Source organism: Branchiostoma lanceolatum, chromosome 2 (assembly GCF_035083965.1).
Source record: "Branchiostoma lanceolatum isolate klBraLanc5 chromosome 2, klBraLanc5.hap2, whole genome shotgun sequence".
Taxonomy (NCBI): Eukaryota; Metazoa; Chordata; class Leptocardii; order Amphioxiformes; family Branchiostomatidae; genus Branchiostoma; species Branchiostoma lanceolatum.
The window spans coordinates 4517363-4537965 of record NC_089723.1 but is presented as its reverse complement, the minus strand read 5'-3'; the positions used below and the strand labels follow the sequence as shown (position 1 = coordinate 4537965).

Genomic DNA, 20603 nt, shown 5'->3' with positions numbered 1-20603 from the left:
ACCAAAACAGTAGATTTTATTAAGCCGTGTTTTTAGCTGAATCCAATTACTTATATTGAATCATTTTCATACAATATGGCTGAGAGTTTCGAATATGAATTTACAACACGACGATTGCGTGTAAATGCTATCACTGCAGGTCGAGCTGAGGTCATTGACCCAGGTGCCAAAATGGCTGCCGTTCAGCTGACGGGAGTTCATGTCCTTCTTGTCATCACGTTCGGTATTATGGTCAGTATTCCCGCTCAAAAATCTGTCTCTGGGTTCACTATAGTGTTTTCTAAACAAAAGGCTTGGTTTGAGTGTTGATGTTTGTGTGTAATGGTGGAAATTCATGCTCGATTGCAAAAGTGGGGAGGGGGGTTTCAAATAACAACACTATCAAAAATTTGTTCAGTAGTCCCTGTTAAAACTCTATCTTTAGGTTCATCATAGTGTTTTCTAAACAAAGAGCTTGGTTAGGGTGTTGAGTTTTGTGTGTAATGTGGGAATTTCATACTCGATTTGCAAAAGTGGGGAGGGGGGCATCAGATAACAACACGGAACATTCAGGAACATTTTTGTTTGATTCGTAATAAGATATTCCCTGCTTTTGAAGGTCGACAGTCAGGAGTGGTCTGGCTTAGATGCCATAGTTGATATGCATGGTTTTAGAAAAGTTTTTGTCTAAAATCATTTCAGACAGAAAAATTATGGTTAAAGTTTAAGTTATAGTCCTTTTTCCAAGGAGATTTCATCTTAGTGAATGAAAGACCTTTATGATATTTGTACATTCATACCTCAAAGGGATAGGTATCTGTATTTGTATCAGTATGTTTATAGCCAGTACAACCGCCCTTCGGCATAACACACCAGCTTCGCAGGCACGCGGCGCGGCAGCAGCTGGTCCTATTACACTGAACGGCCTGTCACACCTTTAAGTCTTTGCACCATTCTTTAAAGCTATTTAGGTACAGGTCTTGACTTGTATGACTTAACAAACACGTAAAAAACATGTATGCAGAAAAGTATAAACAACAATACACGAGTAAAACCTACACAGTTAGTGTTGTACTACTAGACTAAACGAGTAACGTTACAGTCAACTTCCTACATGTAACGTTAACAGTTATGTCACGGGTCATGTGGCACAACAGCAGCAGTCCGGGGTTTGAATCCCCTGATGCCACTGATTTAATGTGAAAAGGTACTTACACAACTTTCCTCACTCCAGCCAAGTGTAAGAATGGGTATATTATGTGTGTGGGTCACGACACCAGCAATAGCTTCCTGTGTCCTACGTGTATTGCGATATTGCAATTCTAATAAAATCAAATCAAATGATGTTAACATTCTCCTTGTCTCCTTTCCCAGGCATTCTTCCTGCTGTTCCTGTTTGCTAAGAGACAGATCATGAGGTTTGCTCTGAGGTCCCACCGAGGTCCGCACGTGCTGGTGGGGTCGGCTTCTCCTGGGGTGAGACTCAGCAGTTCTTGTTTGTTTTCTGTCTTGTCAGAAATATTTACCCTGGATGCCAGACTGTTTACAGGGCTTACACAGGCAGCCAAAAGGAATTTTTCTACAGACACCCATGAGTTAGACCCTGATGCAGGCTAGCCTGGTATCCAAACCTATTTTAGTTTCAAAGTGTCTTCGTCCTTTTACATGTACTATTTGCATAAGAGGATGAAGAGACTTGGCAGCTATGAATGTACAGTATATATGATAGGTTTGGATACCGGGCCTGGCACAAGCTAGCCAACTGGGGTAGGGTGCCAACTTTAGGAGTGGGACATATGTTTCCCCCCCAGTATAGCCCAAGGGTTCGGTATTGCCTTGCATACTAGTCTGTGTCTGGCAGTCAGGCTACAAATTCTCCACAACGTTTCATTATTTGTCTAGCATTATATATTTGGGGTCTGGCATAGCTGCCAAACAGTGTCACTATCCTAACATTGCTTCTGTCCTTGTTTACATTACAGCGATCTATATGTATTGTGGCAATTTCAATCATTGAAGTGGAAAACTTTTTGCAAGTCGAAGAAGACAGAAATAGGGAACAAGTTACTATGTTAGTTTACAAGCCTGTCTTACACCATCTCTTGCCGTCAGGGGCTCATTGGGCCTCCTCCTGACCAGTGGAAGGGCTTCTAGAAGCATGATTTAGTTGGATATTTTATTTTTCTCCACCAGTCCATGAAAGAGGAGATAGAAAGGCGACTGGACAGGATAGCAGGCATCAAGTACGAGCCTCGGCTCCTGTGTGCTGTTGAGCCGGGTATGCTGGCAGAACCTACGGATAGCACAGGTAAGCGAAATTTACTTACTATTACAGTATGTGTTAATTTGCTATGTAGCATTTCCTTTTAAAGTTGAACTCTATGTATTGTACGTGTACCTCCTATTAAGCAGTGACATACATTTCTGTTTTTCCTGTTTTTAGTTGAAGGTAACTACAACTACATCTACAGGATGAAAGCAGTGGATGCAGCTGCATTACTTGGTAAATGCAAACATTTTTATTGATGACGATACATACAAAGAAATGGACACAAGACAAGGTAATAACACGATCAAGTTGATATATATGAAGTGGTGACACCTAACAAGGAAAGAGAATGTATAACCCAGAAATTAAGGGTTTAAACTATTTCACCAGCCTTCTCCGTTTTTTCTTCCTTTTGTTTGAGACAATTCTGACAAGGTATTGACAACAACATGCTCATATCAGGTCCTATATTTACCCTTCAGATGCTGAGTTAAGCAACTTAAAATTCTGAGAATATGTGACAAAACAACATGTTCATGTAATCTTATGTATCTCTGCATCTCAGATGCAATTCATAGATCCTGTTCTCTATACATTAGATTAGAATATATATTAGACTCCTTATATAACTGTTTGTGAGCAATTTTCCAAACATTACATATGTTACAATCATTGCACAATATATATAAAGACAATTCAAACTCTACAACTGGATTAAAAAATTCTGAGACTCCATTCCTGGATGTTTCGAGTGACATCCATCACTCTTCTTCAGCGTCACTAAAATGAACTGGCAAAACGAATACAAGTCTCCAAATTTTATCCAGTTGTAGAGTTTGAATTGTGTATATATATTGTTCACCTTGATGTCCAACCTTCATAAACGTTGCACAATGAAGTTTGATTTGATTTTATCTCTTCCCCCCAGATGCCCAGTTACAAGAGCTGGACCCAGAGCTGCGACGACCGGCGGGGAAGAGTTTCCGACAGCACCTGACGGAGCTGCGGGAGGGCCCCGGCGCGCCACTCAAGTCGGCCAAACTCTCCCTCTGTAACTCATTCGCAGACTCTTACGAACATGCCAGGCATGGGCAGAAGGTAAGGCATGGGTAAAACTGGGAAATCTGACAGTACAAAGATATTTTTTACATAATATGGTCATCGATCATACTTTGTTTGTTATAAAGATTTTATACGCTATTTCTGCTATGACCTGATGCCCATATGATATCATACTTGCTGACATCGCATTTCTGTTCAGGTCACATGACATAAGGGTCATTTCAACTTGAGAAGGATCAGAAGACTGAACAAAAGGCTCGTTGTGTACGGAAAATGTGACTGTATAGAATCTTTATAATGTTGGCCATTGTCATAAATGAACTTTCATTCCAATACATTTGTGTTCCTCACATTTTGACCTGAATAAGTTAGAGAAATGTATAGAAGCTTTATGTTGCTGCCAGGGATATGGTATCTGAATTAGCAATTTTATGTTTTCATCAATAATTTTTGATAAATGTTGTATGTTGTTTCCTACAGCCCTTTGGTGAAGCAGAATACAGAAAGTATGTGGCAACATTAAATGAGTTGCTGACCTGGTAAGTCTGCCTTATATGTACATCTATGTCTAGGAGACATAAAGGATTATGGGGAATTTAAAATTGTTTTTCTCATTTGCACTGAGTGAGGACTACTTTGTAGAAGTGATGCTAGCAACCTAACATGTATAAAACTGTTTAAACCTACCTTTGTAATCTCAAACTGGTTTTATTTCATTACTCTGTGTTGTTAGAATGCTATTCAGCACCAAGGACAGGGAAACTAGTGTTGTTGATGTGTCATTCAGCACCAAGGACAGGCATTGTTTCTATATCATTCACTTCAATTATCATGTAGTACTGTACAATAACATGTGCCAATCAAATGCTGCTAATAAATAGAGGATCATGTATGCAGAAAAAGCTTACTGTAAGGTATCTACATTTGCAGTGGTTTAATGTTAATGTTTTTTGCAGTAACCTCTTAAATTTAAAGCCAGTAAGAAAATGTCTGTTCTATCTACCACCCTGTTTTACCCGCGATCTAAAAACTACCACGAACACTCAATTTTCTCCCTGCTGTGAAAGTACTAGTACTGCGAACTTTAATGCATTTACACCAGTCTACTGTTGTAATCATAACATCCTTCTTTCTCAGCATCAAGAACAAAATCTACAGAAAGAAGAGCCATGTGACCTTCCAGAACGTGGCCCAGGTGTACAGCAACAGCACCGACAGCCACAAGATGTCAGCAGACAGCATCCTGCTGGCAGAGGAGGAGGCTGTGGCGGGGAGGGGGGAGGAGGAGATAGAGCTGGACGTGCTGGACGGAGACTCCAGTGGTGCATCCTTCGAAACCTCCGTGTAGAACAGAGGTTCTTTAACCTTCAGCTTGTTTGGCACCAAATTTGTATTTGAGGTTAGGCCGCAGGAAGAACATGATCTTCAGTTTCAAAAAAAAATTACAGAAGATAGAGGTGGACGTTCTGGATGGAGACTCTAGTGGTACATCCTTCGAAACCTTGGTGTAGAACCAACCAAGAATTGGGATTGCAGATAGATTGATGAACATGTCCTTCTTCTGTATCCGTATCTGTACTAGTCTGGAATCCAAACCTATTATAGCTCCCGAGTCTCCTATTTGCGGAGAGGAGACTCGGGAGCTATAATACATTTGTAGGTTTGGATTCAGAGGAGACTCGGGAGCTATAGTAGGTTTGGATTCCAGTCTATTCTGTATAGTTGGTATAACCGTTGTTGAACATGTCCTTCAGTTTCAAAAACAATATCTACAAGAGATAGATGTTTTGGATAGAGACTTCAGTGGTGCATTGTAGGAAACATCATCAGCTCAAGGTAGAATGGCAGCCTAGGCGTCGGGATTGCAAATAGTTGCTCATAAATATTTACTCGTTGAAAATGTGTGTCTTCATTTTCAAAAACAAAATCTACAGAAGACAGATGTGTCATATGAAGACATAAAGATTGATGACACACATTGGGATTGCAAATAGTTGATCATAAATAATTACTTCTTGTTGAAGATGTGTTTCTTTTGTGTCAAAAAAAACAATCTACAGGAGAAAGATGAATGTGTCAGATGAAGAGATAAAGATTGATGTGTGAAGACTTTGGTGGTGCATCATATAAAATCTCACTGACAGTGAAAAACAAACTAAGATTCATTAAATTTTGGTCACTGGGATGGGAGAGTGCAACCATTTTTATCATTACTACATATACAACCATGTATATACTAACTTAAATAAATTTCAAGGTGAAGAAAATTCCATGACCAGCTTTGTATGAAACCTCGGACGTATAAAACAGATGTTACCAATCACCTGGCAACCAGGAAGGGATGGAAAATAGTGGATATTTTTTATCCAGTGTCAGGCTCAACAACAAAAACTACAGTAGATGGAGACGGCTGTATTGGACTTCAGTGGTATGTCATACAAAACTTCTGTATGAATCAGAGATTCCACTTGCGCCTGGTATCCAGGAAATAGGATTGAAAATATCTTAAGTCACATTTCTACCAATGCTTCTACCAAAATATGTTTGTGAAGTACAGTTCTCTAGGACTAGGCAGCTGGAATTTGTGAACTTACAATGTACATGTACCTGTTCTTTGCAGTGTGAACATTTAATGCAATTTTTGATAAATATAAAGAAAATGAATAAAAAATAAAGATGTTAGTTGAGGATCATGTCAGAAACTTCCCAAACTGGGAACAATGAACGACATACCATATAGTTTGTGTACATTGTAGTAGGTTCGTATGTATGTCCAACTTCTGACAAGAATCTTCTAATAAGTCTGACAGATTTTGCTTCAGTGTGTCTAGACAGCATGTGAAGGTTGGGGAATGATGCCTATACTTAAATTTGTTGTTTGGTGACTATAATCATACACATAAATGTGATTCAGCTTGTGCAAAAATCACTGAGTGATTTTTAGAAGTTTAAAGTGCAAATAAATTTAACTAAAGGGCCTAATGCAATTACTGTCGCTGATAAGGCTCTCTGGGTCTTTTTTTGGCTTATAATACACATTTTGCTGATGACTTCTTTTTGTACTGGGTCGTTTGTGCAGCCTGAGTCCATAACCATTAGGCCAAAAAGGGGCCAGAGAGCCTGCTATGGAGCTAGTAGCTGATGAGGCTTGAACATGTAACAAATCTGCTGTACACATACTACATGTTACAATGTACTCTCATTGATATGAAAAAAGAAATTGTTTTGTTTTGCCACCCTTGACAATGCAGTTGGTTTATTAATATTTTATGTCACCATGTGTACTTTTACGTATTCATTATTATGAATGAAAATTTGCACTCTTAGAAAATATATCAAACTCCAAAAATTTAGAAGTGTATAAGAAACAGATACTAATTGTCATTCCAAATATATCTTACCTTTGTGAATCCAACTATATAGTCTGAGGTGTTTGACACTTATTCAGTTTTATGCAGTAGGTCAAGTTGGCTCTGGAACCATGTTACATTAAACTTTCGGTTTTGTAAGTTTCCGTTTTGTCCGACTGAATCAAGGTTAAAGTAACCGGACTGAGTGTACCTACCTCTTAGCATTACACTGTATTTACATGTCCTTGCGGCACAAGCGGTAATGCTGCTTCGCCATCTGGATCAAATTCCGTGGATCCTGGGGCCTGAGTTTGATCCTAGGGTTGGCTCAGCTCGGACATGTTGTACGGGATTGCATTCGTCATTTTGGATGGTGACGTAAAGCGATGGTGATATTGATCATTATGATTTTAGGCGGGTTGCCCGTACTAGACCAAGTCCACTCTTTCTCTCCAACAGTTCCTGTCTTCTGTAATGTTTTTACTCCAACATACCTGGCAACTTTCTCAATGCAAGTCTAATGGTAGAAAGCAGAAATATCAAGGACAACTTTCTGGTACACGTTTATTCAATATACAATGTATAACACTCGGTCTTTCAGAAAGACACCCAAACTGTCCTGGCCTCTACAACGTGTTTCTGACAGATTACCCAGCAACGTTAACATGAAGGAAACCAACGGTGCTGGAATTATTATTTTTCAGATTTGTCTGGACAACACATACAAAAAGATATATTACTGACTACTAACTGGAATTATTACACCGATTCCAATGGCATGATACAAGTCTTTGAAGTTGCGATTCCATTGATATTGCTATCAAAAAATGGTATTCCACTATAGCTACGAAGCAGTTTCAGGAACAAAAAATTAATTACCATCATGATGACAATTGTTACACTGTATAATCTGAAAAGGTCCCAAATTATTCTTTTTTCCACCAAACTTCTTGAAATTCCTTGTACCTGTAGCGATATCATAGTTCAATCTTCAAGTTAACATTCTCTGGCTTATTTTATAAAATATGGCAAATTGAATGTGTTTTTGACGTGACATCTGTTGTTGAAACATACCAGGTACAAACCTTACTGTTATCATGATATATACTTTGGTTGTCTACATGTACATAGTCATTCAAACATGTACATTCTACAATGAAATGCTCGAGGTTAAGTCCTTATGGATGTCTTCCTCCAATGGTCCTTTGCTCCTTCTTGGCCTGAACAGTTTCCACCTTCCACATGATGTCCATATAGTTTCTTCACCACAATGTCAGTGTCTAGGGAACACTATACTGTAGAAGTCCTCATGGAAACACAATGCCGTAGATGTCCTTATAGTGTTCCACGAAGTGTACTTCCAGTCCCTCTGTTATGAAGCTCGGGAGGTCGGAGAAATCCTTCCTGTTTTCCGCGGGAAGAATGATGCAGTCCACTCCTGCCCTTCGCGCCTGTGGTATGATAGAAAAACAACGCTTGATAACTACACATGAACCTTGTTATAACACTCTGGAATCACTTAAGAGCTACACAACTGTAGGTGCTAGTGTTGGTGATTATTTTGGCCACTAGCACTACCAATGTGGCATCTTCTCAAAAAGGCGAAAAGCAAAATCTAATAATTTTGAGGTCTCATCAAGACCTACCCACATACCAAATAACAATTATTGATATTTGATCCATTCAGGCATTCTTGAGTTTTCCTGTTGACAGACACAGACACACTCTAGAACACTCCAGAAAACTAACCTTCTTGGCTAAGATAAAAAGTACTACATATGGACACTGGTTTCAGTATTTACACAACTATAACCCAACTAATGATGCAGTTAGAGGATTCAAATGAACCTAAAGCCTGTGTAGTGTACAGAACAAAATTTAATTCTATCCAGTGTTCCTGTCTTTAGAAACCTATCGCTACATCTTACTTACTGCAATAGTTTTCTCCTTGATGCCTCCGACCGGTAGAACCTTGCCTGTGAGGGACAACTCTCCTGTCATTGCTACGTTCTGTCTGATTGGCTTCCCAACAGCCAATGACAGCAGGGCAGTCACAATGGTGCAGCCTGCACTGGGCCCGTCCTTTGGAGTCGCTCCCTGACAGGAAAAAGAGAATGCTTTTAACCTTTGACCTACTGATGGCAGAAGCAGCCAGTTGGCTACTGATTCTCTACTGGGTACAGGGTTAGGCAGCAAGGAGAAATCTTAAGGCTGTTCACAGATGAAAAGATAGAGTTCTTTGCCACAAGTTGTTGTCATTATGAAACAAGTTTTAACTGTAATTGCCAACAAAATAAATTGGACTGTACAACAGAAAAATTCGGGTAAGTCCAATTTTTTGTGTTGGCAATTACATGTAAAACTTGTGTCATAATGACTTCTACCAACACAGATGAACTAGCTTTCAAGCTAAGTTGTTGTCATGTTTGCTTTGGATGTATTGCAATATTCCTTTCTTACTTGCCCTGCCACTGTTATTTGTATGATGAACTGTCCAGTGCTTTAAATTCGTTACTAGGCTTTAGCAAATCCATGCCCACAATTAAGTTACCTTGAACAAGTCAGTTAAGCACGTAAGGCAACAAGTGTATAAACCAGTTTGGGCTTCCATCTCGACTCGTGACTGAAGGTCTCGACGTAAGCAAATAAGTAAGTAAGGCACTGCAAGGGTCTGAACGAACGAGTAATCTAAGAGGAAATGTTGTTCATAACATTCAACTTTCTTACCTCTGGAACATGTAAGTGTAAGTGAGAAGCGGCAAGAAAGTTGTTGCCTGGGTCCTTCTCTCCGATAAAAGCCTTGGCAAACGTGTATGCGATCTTCCCTGACTCCTGCATGACGTCCCCTAACTGGCCTGTCAGTTCCAGGGAACCCTCCTTGGCTTCAGACTCTCGAGGCATCCTTAGGGATGTCTCTATGTACAGTGTGGAACCACCTATTAAACAGAATGATGTAGATGTGTATTTAATTTGTCCAGATGCAATCACCACAAACTTTAAGCTTTGCTAAAACACAGTCAAACCTCATAAGGACCACCTGCTAATGTGAACACTTTTTGGTGGTCCCTTAGATAATTTTCCCCATTGACACAAGCATTAAGAATGCTGTCTATATATAGTGACCACCTGTCCACATAGACCAGATTTTAAAGGTCCCTTGAGTGGTCTTCTTGGATAGTTTTGACTTTATTTTGTACATATACTCACAATGTACTGTATGAATAAGACAGACAATGAACTAACTCTGTAAGTGTAAACTCATGAATAACGTGAGCTAATTAACAAAGTTTAACTTTCTTATACAAATGGTGCAAACAAACAAACTTCTAGTCAAGTTGGTCAGATAACTCCTAATGTTGAGAATTAGAAAATGACATGGTCAAAATCTCAATGACAGCAGTACTTGGAATATTTTGACTACACACACACAATAACACAAAAAATACATTAAATGCAAACATCGCAAGTCAGACATGATAAACCTACCCAGACTAGTCCATGCCAGGCCCATGACCACACCAGGAGGGGTGTTGGCATACATTCGCTCGCTCGTGAAGATGGGTTTGCCCACGTAGTCCTGCAGGTTTTCCGCCATCACGGTTACGTGTTCTGCATCTCCGTTCACCAGCTTATACGCCGCCTTACGGAACACCTGTGAGAGACCACAACTATGAACAAAATGATTCCTCCAAGAAAACTTGCTGTACAGCATGTATGGGTGATGGTCTAGCTGTTAAAATGTAAATTTTTTTCAAGTTAAGATTCTTTAAGAAAATTTATTTGTGATCAACTGTAATTGAATTGAATTGGATGAAGAACACAATGATGTACAGTCCAACCTACCTAAGAAGACCACTTGGGACTGATAAAATTTGTCTATATGGATACTTCATGTAGTCACTATGGACAGGATTCTTAATGCTTTTGTGAGTTGGAAATATTATCTAAAGGAACCCCCAAAACGTGGTCACATTGCAATTGGCCAGGTGGAACTTTTGTAGAGGTGGTCACTTGTACAGTCATTCTTGATAAAGACGAATAAAGTAGAAACCGGTCGAATTCCTGCGTCTCAGCGCTGTCATTTTCCCAGAACTACGAATGTGGTCACTTGTACAGGTTTGACTGTAATTGTCTTCTGCATCCTCTCAGTTGTCAGTCAGACTAATGACTGCAGATTTATAAAAGCCTGACCACCCCCATGTGAATTGTTACATGAAAACTCTATATTCTGCAGACAGGTGTATTCATCAAACCAAAGTTTGTGTGGTGTGGTGTGCAGTACATGTAGTGTTTCCCTTACCTTTTGAATCTGTTTCTCCAGGTTCCTGACCCCACTCTCCCGACAGTAGGACTTGATGAGAGCACTGATGGCATTCTCGTCTAGGGACACCTTTTCCTCATTCACCCCTGCATCTAACCTTGCCTTAGGAACTAGGTATTTCTGAAGAAAGAAAAGGACTTCATCACTGACTATTTTATGCATTTGCTGCCACTGTGAAGTTAAAGTTCAGTGAAAAAGTCGAGCCTTATCCTTACATCGTGAAATTTTGCTACCAAAGAAGGTAAAGTGAATTACAGTAAAAGTATACAGAGGTACTATTATAATAGTTTTGTTCAAAGAATGCATCAAAATATATTATTACATAACATATCCTAGATCATCAAGTACATAAAATGAGTGCTGTAACATTTTCAAAGTAGTACATATGTGGCAAATATAGAGTAGGATGTACAAATGTATAACTAAACTATATATGAAATTCGATTTAGTACACAGCATTAAAAAAATTGTGCCCGACAGAGATGTATGCATTTTTTTTAATAGACAGATATACAAATCTATTTTGGGAAAAAAATTGGGATGTATTCACAGCATTTTTTTAAAAAGTGTGAAATGTTAAATGCGTACCTCTGCAATGGCCAGCTTCTCCTGAGCGACATAACCGGACACGTCAATCATCTCCATCCTGTCACGTAACGGCTCCGGGATGGTGTCCGTCACGTTAGCTGTGCAGATGAACAGCACCTGAAGGAACAGGAAGTACTGTAAGACTGCAGTCAACTGTCCAAGAGGACCATTCCAGGGACCAATGAAATCTCGCCTGTGTGGACAGGTGGTCACTGTAGACAGGTTTCTTAATAGTGTTGATTATGTAATTAGCTATGCAGATGAAGAGCACCTGGAGGAACAGGAAATACAACAGTCAAAAACTATCCAAAAGGATCACTCAGGGGCCGATTAAATCTAAGTAATACCTATGTGGACAGGTGGTCAATTTTGACAGGATTGGTTACATACATGAATAGCTGTGCAGATGAAGAAATGCTTTCCAAAGATAGAATATAAACTCTTCACATTACAGTGTAGGATTTAGCTGAGTGGACTTACTTAAACAGCATTTCTTTACTGAATTGCAAGAAGAAGAAAAATATAATTACATAGAAAAAGCATCTTGATAAGACAAGAAGTTGAAGAAAATAATTGGTGTACAACACAAAGAAATGGTGAAGAAGTGTTGCCTAAAAATCTTTATAAAAGACTTGTTCCTGCAATCACATGCATATGGACAATTTGCAACGTTCCGTGTTTTTGACCTGACCATTAATAGGCTTTAATTGCAGTATGACTCTTTGTAACCTCAAATGTGAGTCAAAGAAGCACAATATAGCAAAAAATAGCACAACCCTGACCTTTGACAGGTCCACCGACACGTCTAAGTAATGGTCCAGGAAGTTTGCGTTCTGCTCAGGGTCCAGCAGCTCCAGTAGGGCGGAGGACGGGTCGCCTTGGTAACCGCGCCCGATCTTGTCCACCTCGTCGATCAGGACCAGGGGGTTCTCCGTCTTCGTTTTCTTCAGACACTGGATGACCTTGCCCGGCATGGCTCCCACGTATGTGCGCCGGTGACCTTTGATCTCTGCCACGTCCGTCATGCCTCCCACACTGAACCGGAAATACTGGAGGGACAAACAAGACAGAAAGATTGCAACTGTACTGAACAAAATTGAATTGGATTGAATTTTCTTTATTTTAGGTACATTGACCCATTTGAATGAGATTGAATTTCGTAATCATCATTTACCTTTTATCATCATTATATCGTTACAAAAGTTTAAAAAAAGGCATGTAATTATACTTGTTATCAAGTTTGGTGTGTTCCTGCTCTTGTTATCTGTGATCCCTAAAAATGCTTTAATTCCACAGGAAAAAACTCATAACTTCAGGAAGGGGTGAACTCTCAGAGCCCTAATATCTCAAATCCAAGATTTCTTGTTTTCTTGCCCTTGCATAATTAGCGAAGTTGTTACATACTGGTTAGTTTATGTCTTATCCAAATCTTTTCTTCTTGAGGGCAACACATACATCAGAAACATCGAGATTTTAAGAAAATCTAAGTAACTGACCTCCCTACTTAAGGCCCTGGCGATGGAGCGAGCTATGCTGGTTTTGCCGACTCCAGGCGGTCCGTAGAAACACAGGATCTTCCCCTGGACACTGCCTCGCAGCTGGCTTACTGCTATGAATTCCTGAAAACAGCAAAAAGAGGTCAAGTCATGTACAAAAGAGAAACATTGTAAAAGTAAGGCACTGCTTTTTTTACAATAAACTGTCATATCTAGATGAATGTACAAATATATTTGACTGTTGATTTTGGCCGGTTGCCCCTTCCATTTAAGAGAAAAAAATCATACTCCTTTCACACAGCTGAGAAACATTAACGCTACAAAACTTAAATCCTAGGAACAACTGCTAATAGAGAAGATATGCAATAACTACTACTGTTGAAAAATAAGCAAATATGAGGTAAGGTTTTTTTTATCACATGAGTTAATTTTTCTGTACTTTTCCATCAGATTTGGGGTCTCTATAGAACAGTAACCAAAAGATCAAATTAGTACGGCCTTGTTGTGTCATTTAGTCTGTACACTTGAAGAAGCTGACAAGGCGAAACTGGTCATGGTACCAGACTGAATAAAAGTTCTATACCGGAACTATGCGGCTCTAGATGTCGTACTGAGGGACAACTGTGGTGTGAAAGATGTCGGTTAGCTTAAGGAATGAGTCCACTCTACTTTAAACTTGTACGGACTTGATGTTTTGGCCGAGTCCTTACCAGAATCCTGTTCTTGACGTCATCCATGCCGTAGTGGTCCTCCTCCAGAACTGCTCTCGCTTGAGCCAGGTCCAGGTTCTCCTCACTGTACTTCCCCCACGGCATGCTGGTCAGCCAGTCAAGGTAGTTTCTGGTCACGCTGAGGAACAAACAAACAAACAAACAAATGATTAAAGCAGAACTGAGAAACTCAATTCATCATACTGATCTTTGTTTATCAGTAGGTACTTTATGCAACCGGTGCAATGGCCTGATGGGAAAAGTGTTTGCCTTGCATACGGTAGGTCGTGAGTTTGGCTGAGTCATACCAATGACTTTAAAAATGGTGCATACTACTTTCTCTGCTTAGTACTCACCACACACCACTACCAGTGGACTAGCCCCCTGCTGTAGTGATTGCACAAAGTTGTGTGGCCCAAGGGCTATTGAAACGGAGATGGACGCCACCCTATGCAACGTATGGTGCGGGAGGACTTTAACTTTAACTTATGCAACTATGTTTCTTTGTCTGAAATCTGAATCATTGCATTCTCACCCCTTTACGGAAGGTTTAGTTGCAAAGTGTTTGAGAAACCAAGCATTATCCTCCATATTGGAACTCAGGGAGAATATACATGTATGTAGGACTGCACCCATCAAATCAGTCCCCATCCCCCAACCCAAAAGCAAATATACAGCAAATATAACATACATGAGAGTAAATATGATACACAAAACTATGATATTATGATGTGGCCATTAAGAAATGTTACAGAAATGTCAAAACTGTGTCAAGTGGTGAAGAAGACACTGTTACAGATTTGCCTGAGCCTCAAATGAATAGGATCTGCTTACTTGAACTCTGAGGAATGTGGGTCGAGGAAAGACAGTTTGTTCAGTTCTTCATCTATCACCTCCATCACTGCAGAGGGCACAGTCAGCTCCTGGGAGGGGAGACAAGGAGGGTTTAAAAAAACTGCACAGGGGTTCCTTGACGTTTATTCTAAGTTGTTCTGTAAAGGCATCCAGAGCATTTTATGAGGCTTGAAGTTTGAATTTAAAAAACTCCAATTTCTAGTCATTCCTACACATAGTAAGATACGATGTCGTTGTGTGGTGAGAACTGATAGAAAATCCAAGCCCTAATAGACTGATCCTGACTGTCCATCACAATTAGCGGTTCGACCAATGAGAGAGTGACTGCATGTCGGTCAATATTTGCATTTTTATGTTTTAATTTTGCATTTCTATGTTTTGACGGAGGTGGGCGGGGCTATGGTATCTACAGTATTCACAGTAGGCGCGTGAAACTAAAAGATCACCATGTAGCTTATTTTTGTGCCGCTTTTGAGCACTTTTGATAAGAAATCCGCACGAAAATGTGGTAAACAGTGGCAATAAATGTCAATTTAATAAAGATTACAGCAACTAGAATATTTCCAGTTTTCAAGATTCATAAAATGCTCTGGGTGCCTTTAAGAATAGCATTGATATACCTGTGCAGAAGTATTACAGTTGTCACAAACCTTAAGTGATAATTCATCCCTGTTCTAGTGTTCAAAATTAATATACATATTTGTTTCTGGACTTATTTATATAAGATACAGCTCAGAAGACAATTTCAAGACAGCTGCTGCTATATATGTGGATAAGTTGATCCCAAGGAGAGCTTTTGCAAAACTTTACATTAGCTACATTGTATGAAGTTTCTTACAAGTTAACTCTAGGTTGCTCTTTAAAAATAGCATCCATATACTTGAAACTAGACTCCAAAATGTATGTCATATTTGGTATTAAAAAAATGGACAGTACTGATTAAAGATTTTAAGACCGATGCTGCTGGCCTTACAATGTGCCTACTCACTACTAAGTAAACCAATTCAATATCAAGCATTAGATGTTGTCAAAAACCTTTAGTGATATTTCATATTTTGTTTTTACCTTTAGTCTCTCCTTGAATTTCTCTGCTACAGCATCCTTGTCATCTTTCTCCAAGCCCAGTTCTTTTTTTATGATCTTGAGCTGTTCTTGGAGCATGTACTTTCTGTGGGTCGTCTTTACTTTCTCCTCAACCTGGACATAAAATATTGTATGGATTTCACTGTCAGTAATCAGAAGTTATTAGTACTGTAGTCAAGACTGCCCAAGAAGACCTCTCAGGGAACTGATAAAACATCTCTTAATATGCAGACAGGATTCTTAATGCTTGTGTCAATGGGAAAAATTATATAACCAAGGGACAACCAAAAAGTGGTTGCATCACTTGCGTAGGTTTGACTGTATATACCTTAATGATTCTGCATAACTTATATCATTTTCTTGCAAGATGATGCCAGCTGGATATATACATACATGTACGTGTAGTCATCTAGTCATAACTTTCAGATTCGAACTTTTTACAAACTAACCATTCAAGCACACAAGAAACACAAAGGTTTTCTGGTAGAAGAGATTTAGACATACCTCTCTGCCCAGTCTCTGCTGCAATTTGCTAAGTTCATACTCTTTCTTCAGCAGGGCCAGGGCCTGCATCAGCCTCTTGGTAATCTGGAAATGGAAAGAAAATCTTTCAAAACTTGCCTCCATTACAGTCTTTAGTCAGCTATTTCTAATTACTCTGTCATGTTTTTGCTGCTTAGTGGTTGCATTCTGCTTTCCAATGACTTGGTGGCTCTGAAAGCAATCTAAATATAAATACTATAGCAGCCTACACCACACAGAATAACGTGTAAATTTAGAATAATTCAAACAAAAATGTACTCCATCTTATAGGTAATATAGTACAGACTCACGTTTGTCTCCTCTAGAACTTCCTGTAGTTCAAAGGACTCTGCACTGGTCAGGGCTGCACCTGCGGTACATATGAGTTCATATTTCAATGGACTGCACAACATTATTTACAAATGTTAATGAGAAAAGAAAAGCTGAAATGCACGATTGAAGGACACTACTACTTACCCAGATCACTGAGGTAGACTGGGTTGTCTATGACCTTCTGTCCAGCATGGATCATCTGGGCAACAGACTCCCTGTATGTGAGAAGAAAAAAGTGTTTAAAGACTATCCTATTCATCTTCCTACCCTTACCAACTCAATTACAAAGGGCCTATTTTCAGTACGTTATGTAGCTGCTTTTACATATCAAACAGGTCACATTTTGACGATCAACTGTTATGGGTCATCATAAAAATTTTCAACTGTTGTGGGAATTTTTGATAATTTCTACAACATTTAACTGCTTTTGTTGATTAGTAGAAAATAGCTGAACTCACCTATACAATGGGTTTAGAGCAATGATGTCCCGTATAGTCTTGACCACCTCTGCTGTAAGTGCCTATACAGGGATAAAAGGACACAATAAAAAATACAATCATGCACCCTTTTTGAAAGAGCTAGTTTGTCAATAGCTGTTGACTCCTATACAAAAGACAAAGAAACAAAATATACTTGTTGTCTTTTCAATGCTGTTTTTTTAAAGTTTTTCGATAATGATTCATCAGGGCTAGGATCTATATACATGTACAATCAACAGCCGACATTTCTGTGACCATCTGTCACCTCCTTAGGGCAATTCTAAGACTAACTGGTACTTAATAACTGCACACTGCAAGTAGCTATAATATAGGTGTCGTTGCTTACAATGCAGTCCCAAACGTATTGAAATTTTTCATGGGTGAAGAAAGTGAAGTTTAATCATACCTTGACCTCGGTGGTCATCTGAAACTTGTCGTGAGTTACGTTCTCCGTTTCCACCATCAGGTTTTGATCCGGGCTTTCTGTTTCTAAAGGCTCAGTGTCAAGTTCAGGTGGTGCCTCCTGTGATGTCAGGACACTCTCCAGGTGTGGGACCGTCTCAGTCGGACCAGGTGGCGCCTCACCTGTCTCTACGTCAGCTGGTTCCACCTGTTCTAATGCAAGCTGGCCGAGAAGCTTGATTCTGGTGACAGAAGATAGAAACTGAATATTCAACAAAATATTTTCCAACTAATACAATAATCAACAACCCTACAAATATCAAGTAAGCAAATGACTTGGGTGGTTAAAACACCCTTTGACGTAGCATATCAGCTTTGCAGGAACATGGCTTGTTGAAATATTTGATAGATATTGAACCATTTGTTACTTTTTCAAGAGAGAGAATTCACCTTTGACTAGTTTGAGACATAAAAAGATACATGTTAGTGAATAGGTTTTTAAAACTGTTTTGAGACTGTTTTTCAAAATGTTGGTAAAGGTCTGCCTATCAAAATATCACAAATTCAATAGCAGTGAACTCCTCATAATGTAAGTTATATGTACAATGTCCAAGTACAACATTTGTGACTTATGTAGTATGACCTTACCTTCTATGTCCCATGACGATCATGCGGATCCTCTCTCCGAGATCCTGCATCTCGTGAATCTGTGCGAATGTGCCGATGTCATAGACTTCCTCCAGATTCGTAATCACTTCCGATTCATTACTGGAAGAAAAACAAAAAACACATTTTATTGACTACAAGACAATAAAAGTTCATTACAACTTATACAAAGACAGCACAAAGATGCTTACATATGTATTCTTGAATTATAATCCCTCAAGACAACAATTGTAGTCTTATTCGATGATCTTACGATGATATACAGTACTGGGCAAAAGTCGCAAAAACCCATTGAAGCTATCACACCCAGGTCATGCATATGAGATATTCATAAACTTTCAGGTTTTCATTTCTTCATTGCCCTCATCTTGTTTCTTTTCTGTCATGTCTGTATTAGATGTGAGAGCAACTAAAACTGCCAGTTCACTTGAAAGTTCATCTGTGTTGGTAGAAGCCATTCTGAATCAAAGTTTAACTGTTATCAAAAATTTTTGTGTTAAGCTTTGATGAAGAAAATTGCTAATTGTCCCCTCCCATCAATGTGTCTTAATGTATGATATAAAATGCTGCTTACCCATCGTCTTTCTTCAAGAAGACACCGATGTAGGGCTGGGCGAGTCGAACCTTCTTCCTCAGGAGATCCATCAGGGGCTTGTTGCTGATCTGTGGTTGCAACAGGGGACATGTCAAATCGGAAAAATCTGTAATTCTTGTTTCTTTCACTGTAACTTTATGTTCACTGTTTTCACGGTCACCTCTGTACCGTGAACTTATCATCACCATGAAAAAAAACGTTGTCATCATTTATGACTCCTTTTTTTTTCTTGCCGCCACTGTGAAGTTAAAGTTCAGAGAAAACGTGCATTTTCCTTACACCATAAAATTTTGCTACCGTGAAGATAAAGTGAATTACAGTAGCTGTGATCTTAATTTTCAGCATAGATTTTCACTCAACTGAGGAAATTCCTTATCATAAAGGAAGAAAACTGAGACTATTGACAAAATACATAACGTTACATAACATTTACATTTCCCGTCTGAAAATTTCATATCATACGTTACATGTAATATTGCAACATTATGTGAAAAAAAAATGTCCATCTAACAAGCAAAATATTATAACATCATAATATTAGGATGAGGAAAATGCTTAGTTTGGTTTTGGAACGTCAAAACTAAGTAACGTCAAACGTTCTAATTTCATATGCGCACCTTCTATTTCATAATATTATTGCGAAGTTGCTTTACATAAACATGTCCATTCATGATTCAGTTTCAAGGTAACATACCTCTACTATCTTGATAAACCGTGGAAAGACGGGATTTCGACTGACAGGAACCAGAGGAACGTTAGGGAAAACCTCGGGCACTGTCATCGTCGTGAGAGCGGACATAGGCGGGGGCGTGTACGCCATGGTCGGCTGGTCCGCGGGACCGCCCCCCTCCCCACCACTGAGTCCATCCCCCTCCCCCTCTTCTCCACCGTCGCTCCCTGAACTGCTACTGCTGCTGTTCCCATCGTCCTGACCACCTCCTAGTCCAGAGAACGGTCTGTTTTGTAGAAAATACTGTTCTGGTCTGTGTAAAATGGTTCTGTGGAGCAGTTGTGTTGAGCTGAGAGCGCGACCGTCGAAATTTCTAGAAAGCACGTTGCCGCATGATGTAAGACTTATCCCCGGTCGCAAACACGGCGTTTCTGCTGAGGAAAAACACCGATTTCGCACACAATGTCTCCCGAACTGTTCAGCTGTGCCTTGGCGTAAAGAAAGGCTCGAACTTCGCCGTAGAGCCAAGCGAAGGCAAGATAACTTCGAGGTCGTCGACGAAAAAGTCAAGCTCATTCTGAAAGCAGCCATTTTGAATCAGGGATAGCACGTTTGTGCTCCGGGGGCTTGTGGATGAAAACTTGACATTTTAGGGACGAACAACAAAAGTGCCAATAGATTCATAAAAAGGGCACATTTATTTGCAGGTCCTACGACAAAATACTAATATAACGTTACATGTAAGACATGTGAATATAACGGTGGATATAATCTATTTTTTTGTTGCATAAGCTCTCATCACCCAAAACTTGTATGGACTTTCCCTATCTATGGGAAACGAGGGCGACAGCACAAACGATCATATACAATCAGAACAGCTTACCAAATGTTTGTCATGTACATTTTGACATAGATTATAATCAATAGTGTGTATTGTATGAGAAATCAATACTGTATATCTAACAACTTGCACCGTTAATTTGTAAAATAATTAATTTGTCAAGTTACTGTTACATTTTCCTGCCTGCATTGTATACAAAACACAGCATCTTATTCGGCAAACAAAAAATGCTATCTAATTACGGTACGTTGATAGCGCTAATTTTGTGTTGTCGTCTAAAAAATGATGTAAAAAACTTTTTTATATCAATGAAATCTTTGTTGTAATATTTTAAGTCTAAATATCTAATCAAGTAGGGAAAAACTGACAGTACAATTTGTGT

The 20603-nt window shown here is 39.3% G+C and overlaps 3 protein-coding genes across 3 annotated transcripts in view; 1 reads left to right on the top strand and 2 right to left on the bottom strand.

Annotated features, from left to right (window-relative positions):
- LOC136427207 (arrestin domain-containing protein 3-like) overlaps nt 1-20603 on the bottom strand; it is a 65468-nt gene that overhangs the window by 7550 nt on the left and 37315 nt on the right. The window lies entirely within an intron of this gene.
- LOC136427205 (protein C1orf43 homolog) lies at nt 142-5876 on the top strand. The gene is made up of 7 exons (XM_066415978.1): nt 142-231; nt 1354-1455; nt 2173-2287; nt 2423-2482; nt 3177-3346; nt 3791-3849; nt 4448-5876. Exons 1-7 carry the CDS (start codon nt 172-174, stop codon nt 4656-4658), a joined length of 777 nt encoding a protein of 258 aa, XP_066272075.1. The 5' UTR covers nt 142-171; the 3' UTR covers nt 4659-5876.
- Nucleotides 7208-19984, bottom strand: LOC136427204 (lon protease homolog, mitochondrial-like). The gene is made up of 19 exons (XM_066415977.1): nt 19405-19984; nt 18690-18778; nt 18098-18217; nt 17454-17691; nt 17027-17088; nt 16713-16783; nt 16547-16605; nt 16218-16301; nt 15696-15827; nt 14610-14698; nt 13776-13914; nt 13066-13188; nt 12352-12618; nt 11570-11686; nt 10961-11101; nt 10147-10312; nt 9388-9596; nt 8593-8757; nt 7208-8111 (listed from the first exon to the last, which is right to left on the bottom strand). The coding sequence occupies exons 1-19, from the start codon at nt 19969-19971 to the stop codon at nt 7968-7970; spliced, it is 2982 nt and encodes a 993-aa protein (XP_066272074.1). The 5' UTR covers nt 19972-19984; the 3' UTR covers nt 7208-7967.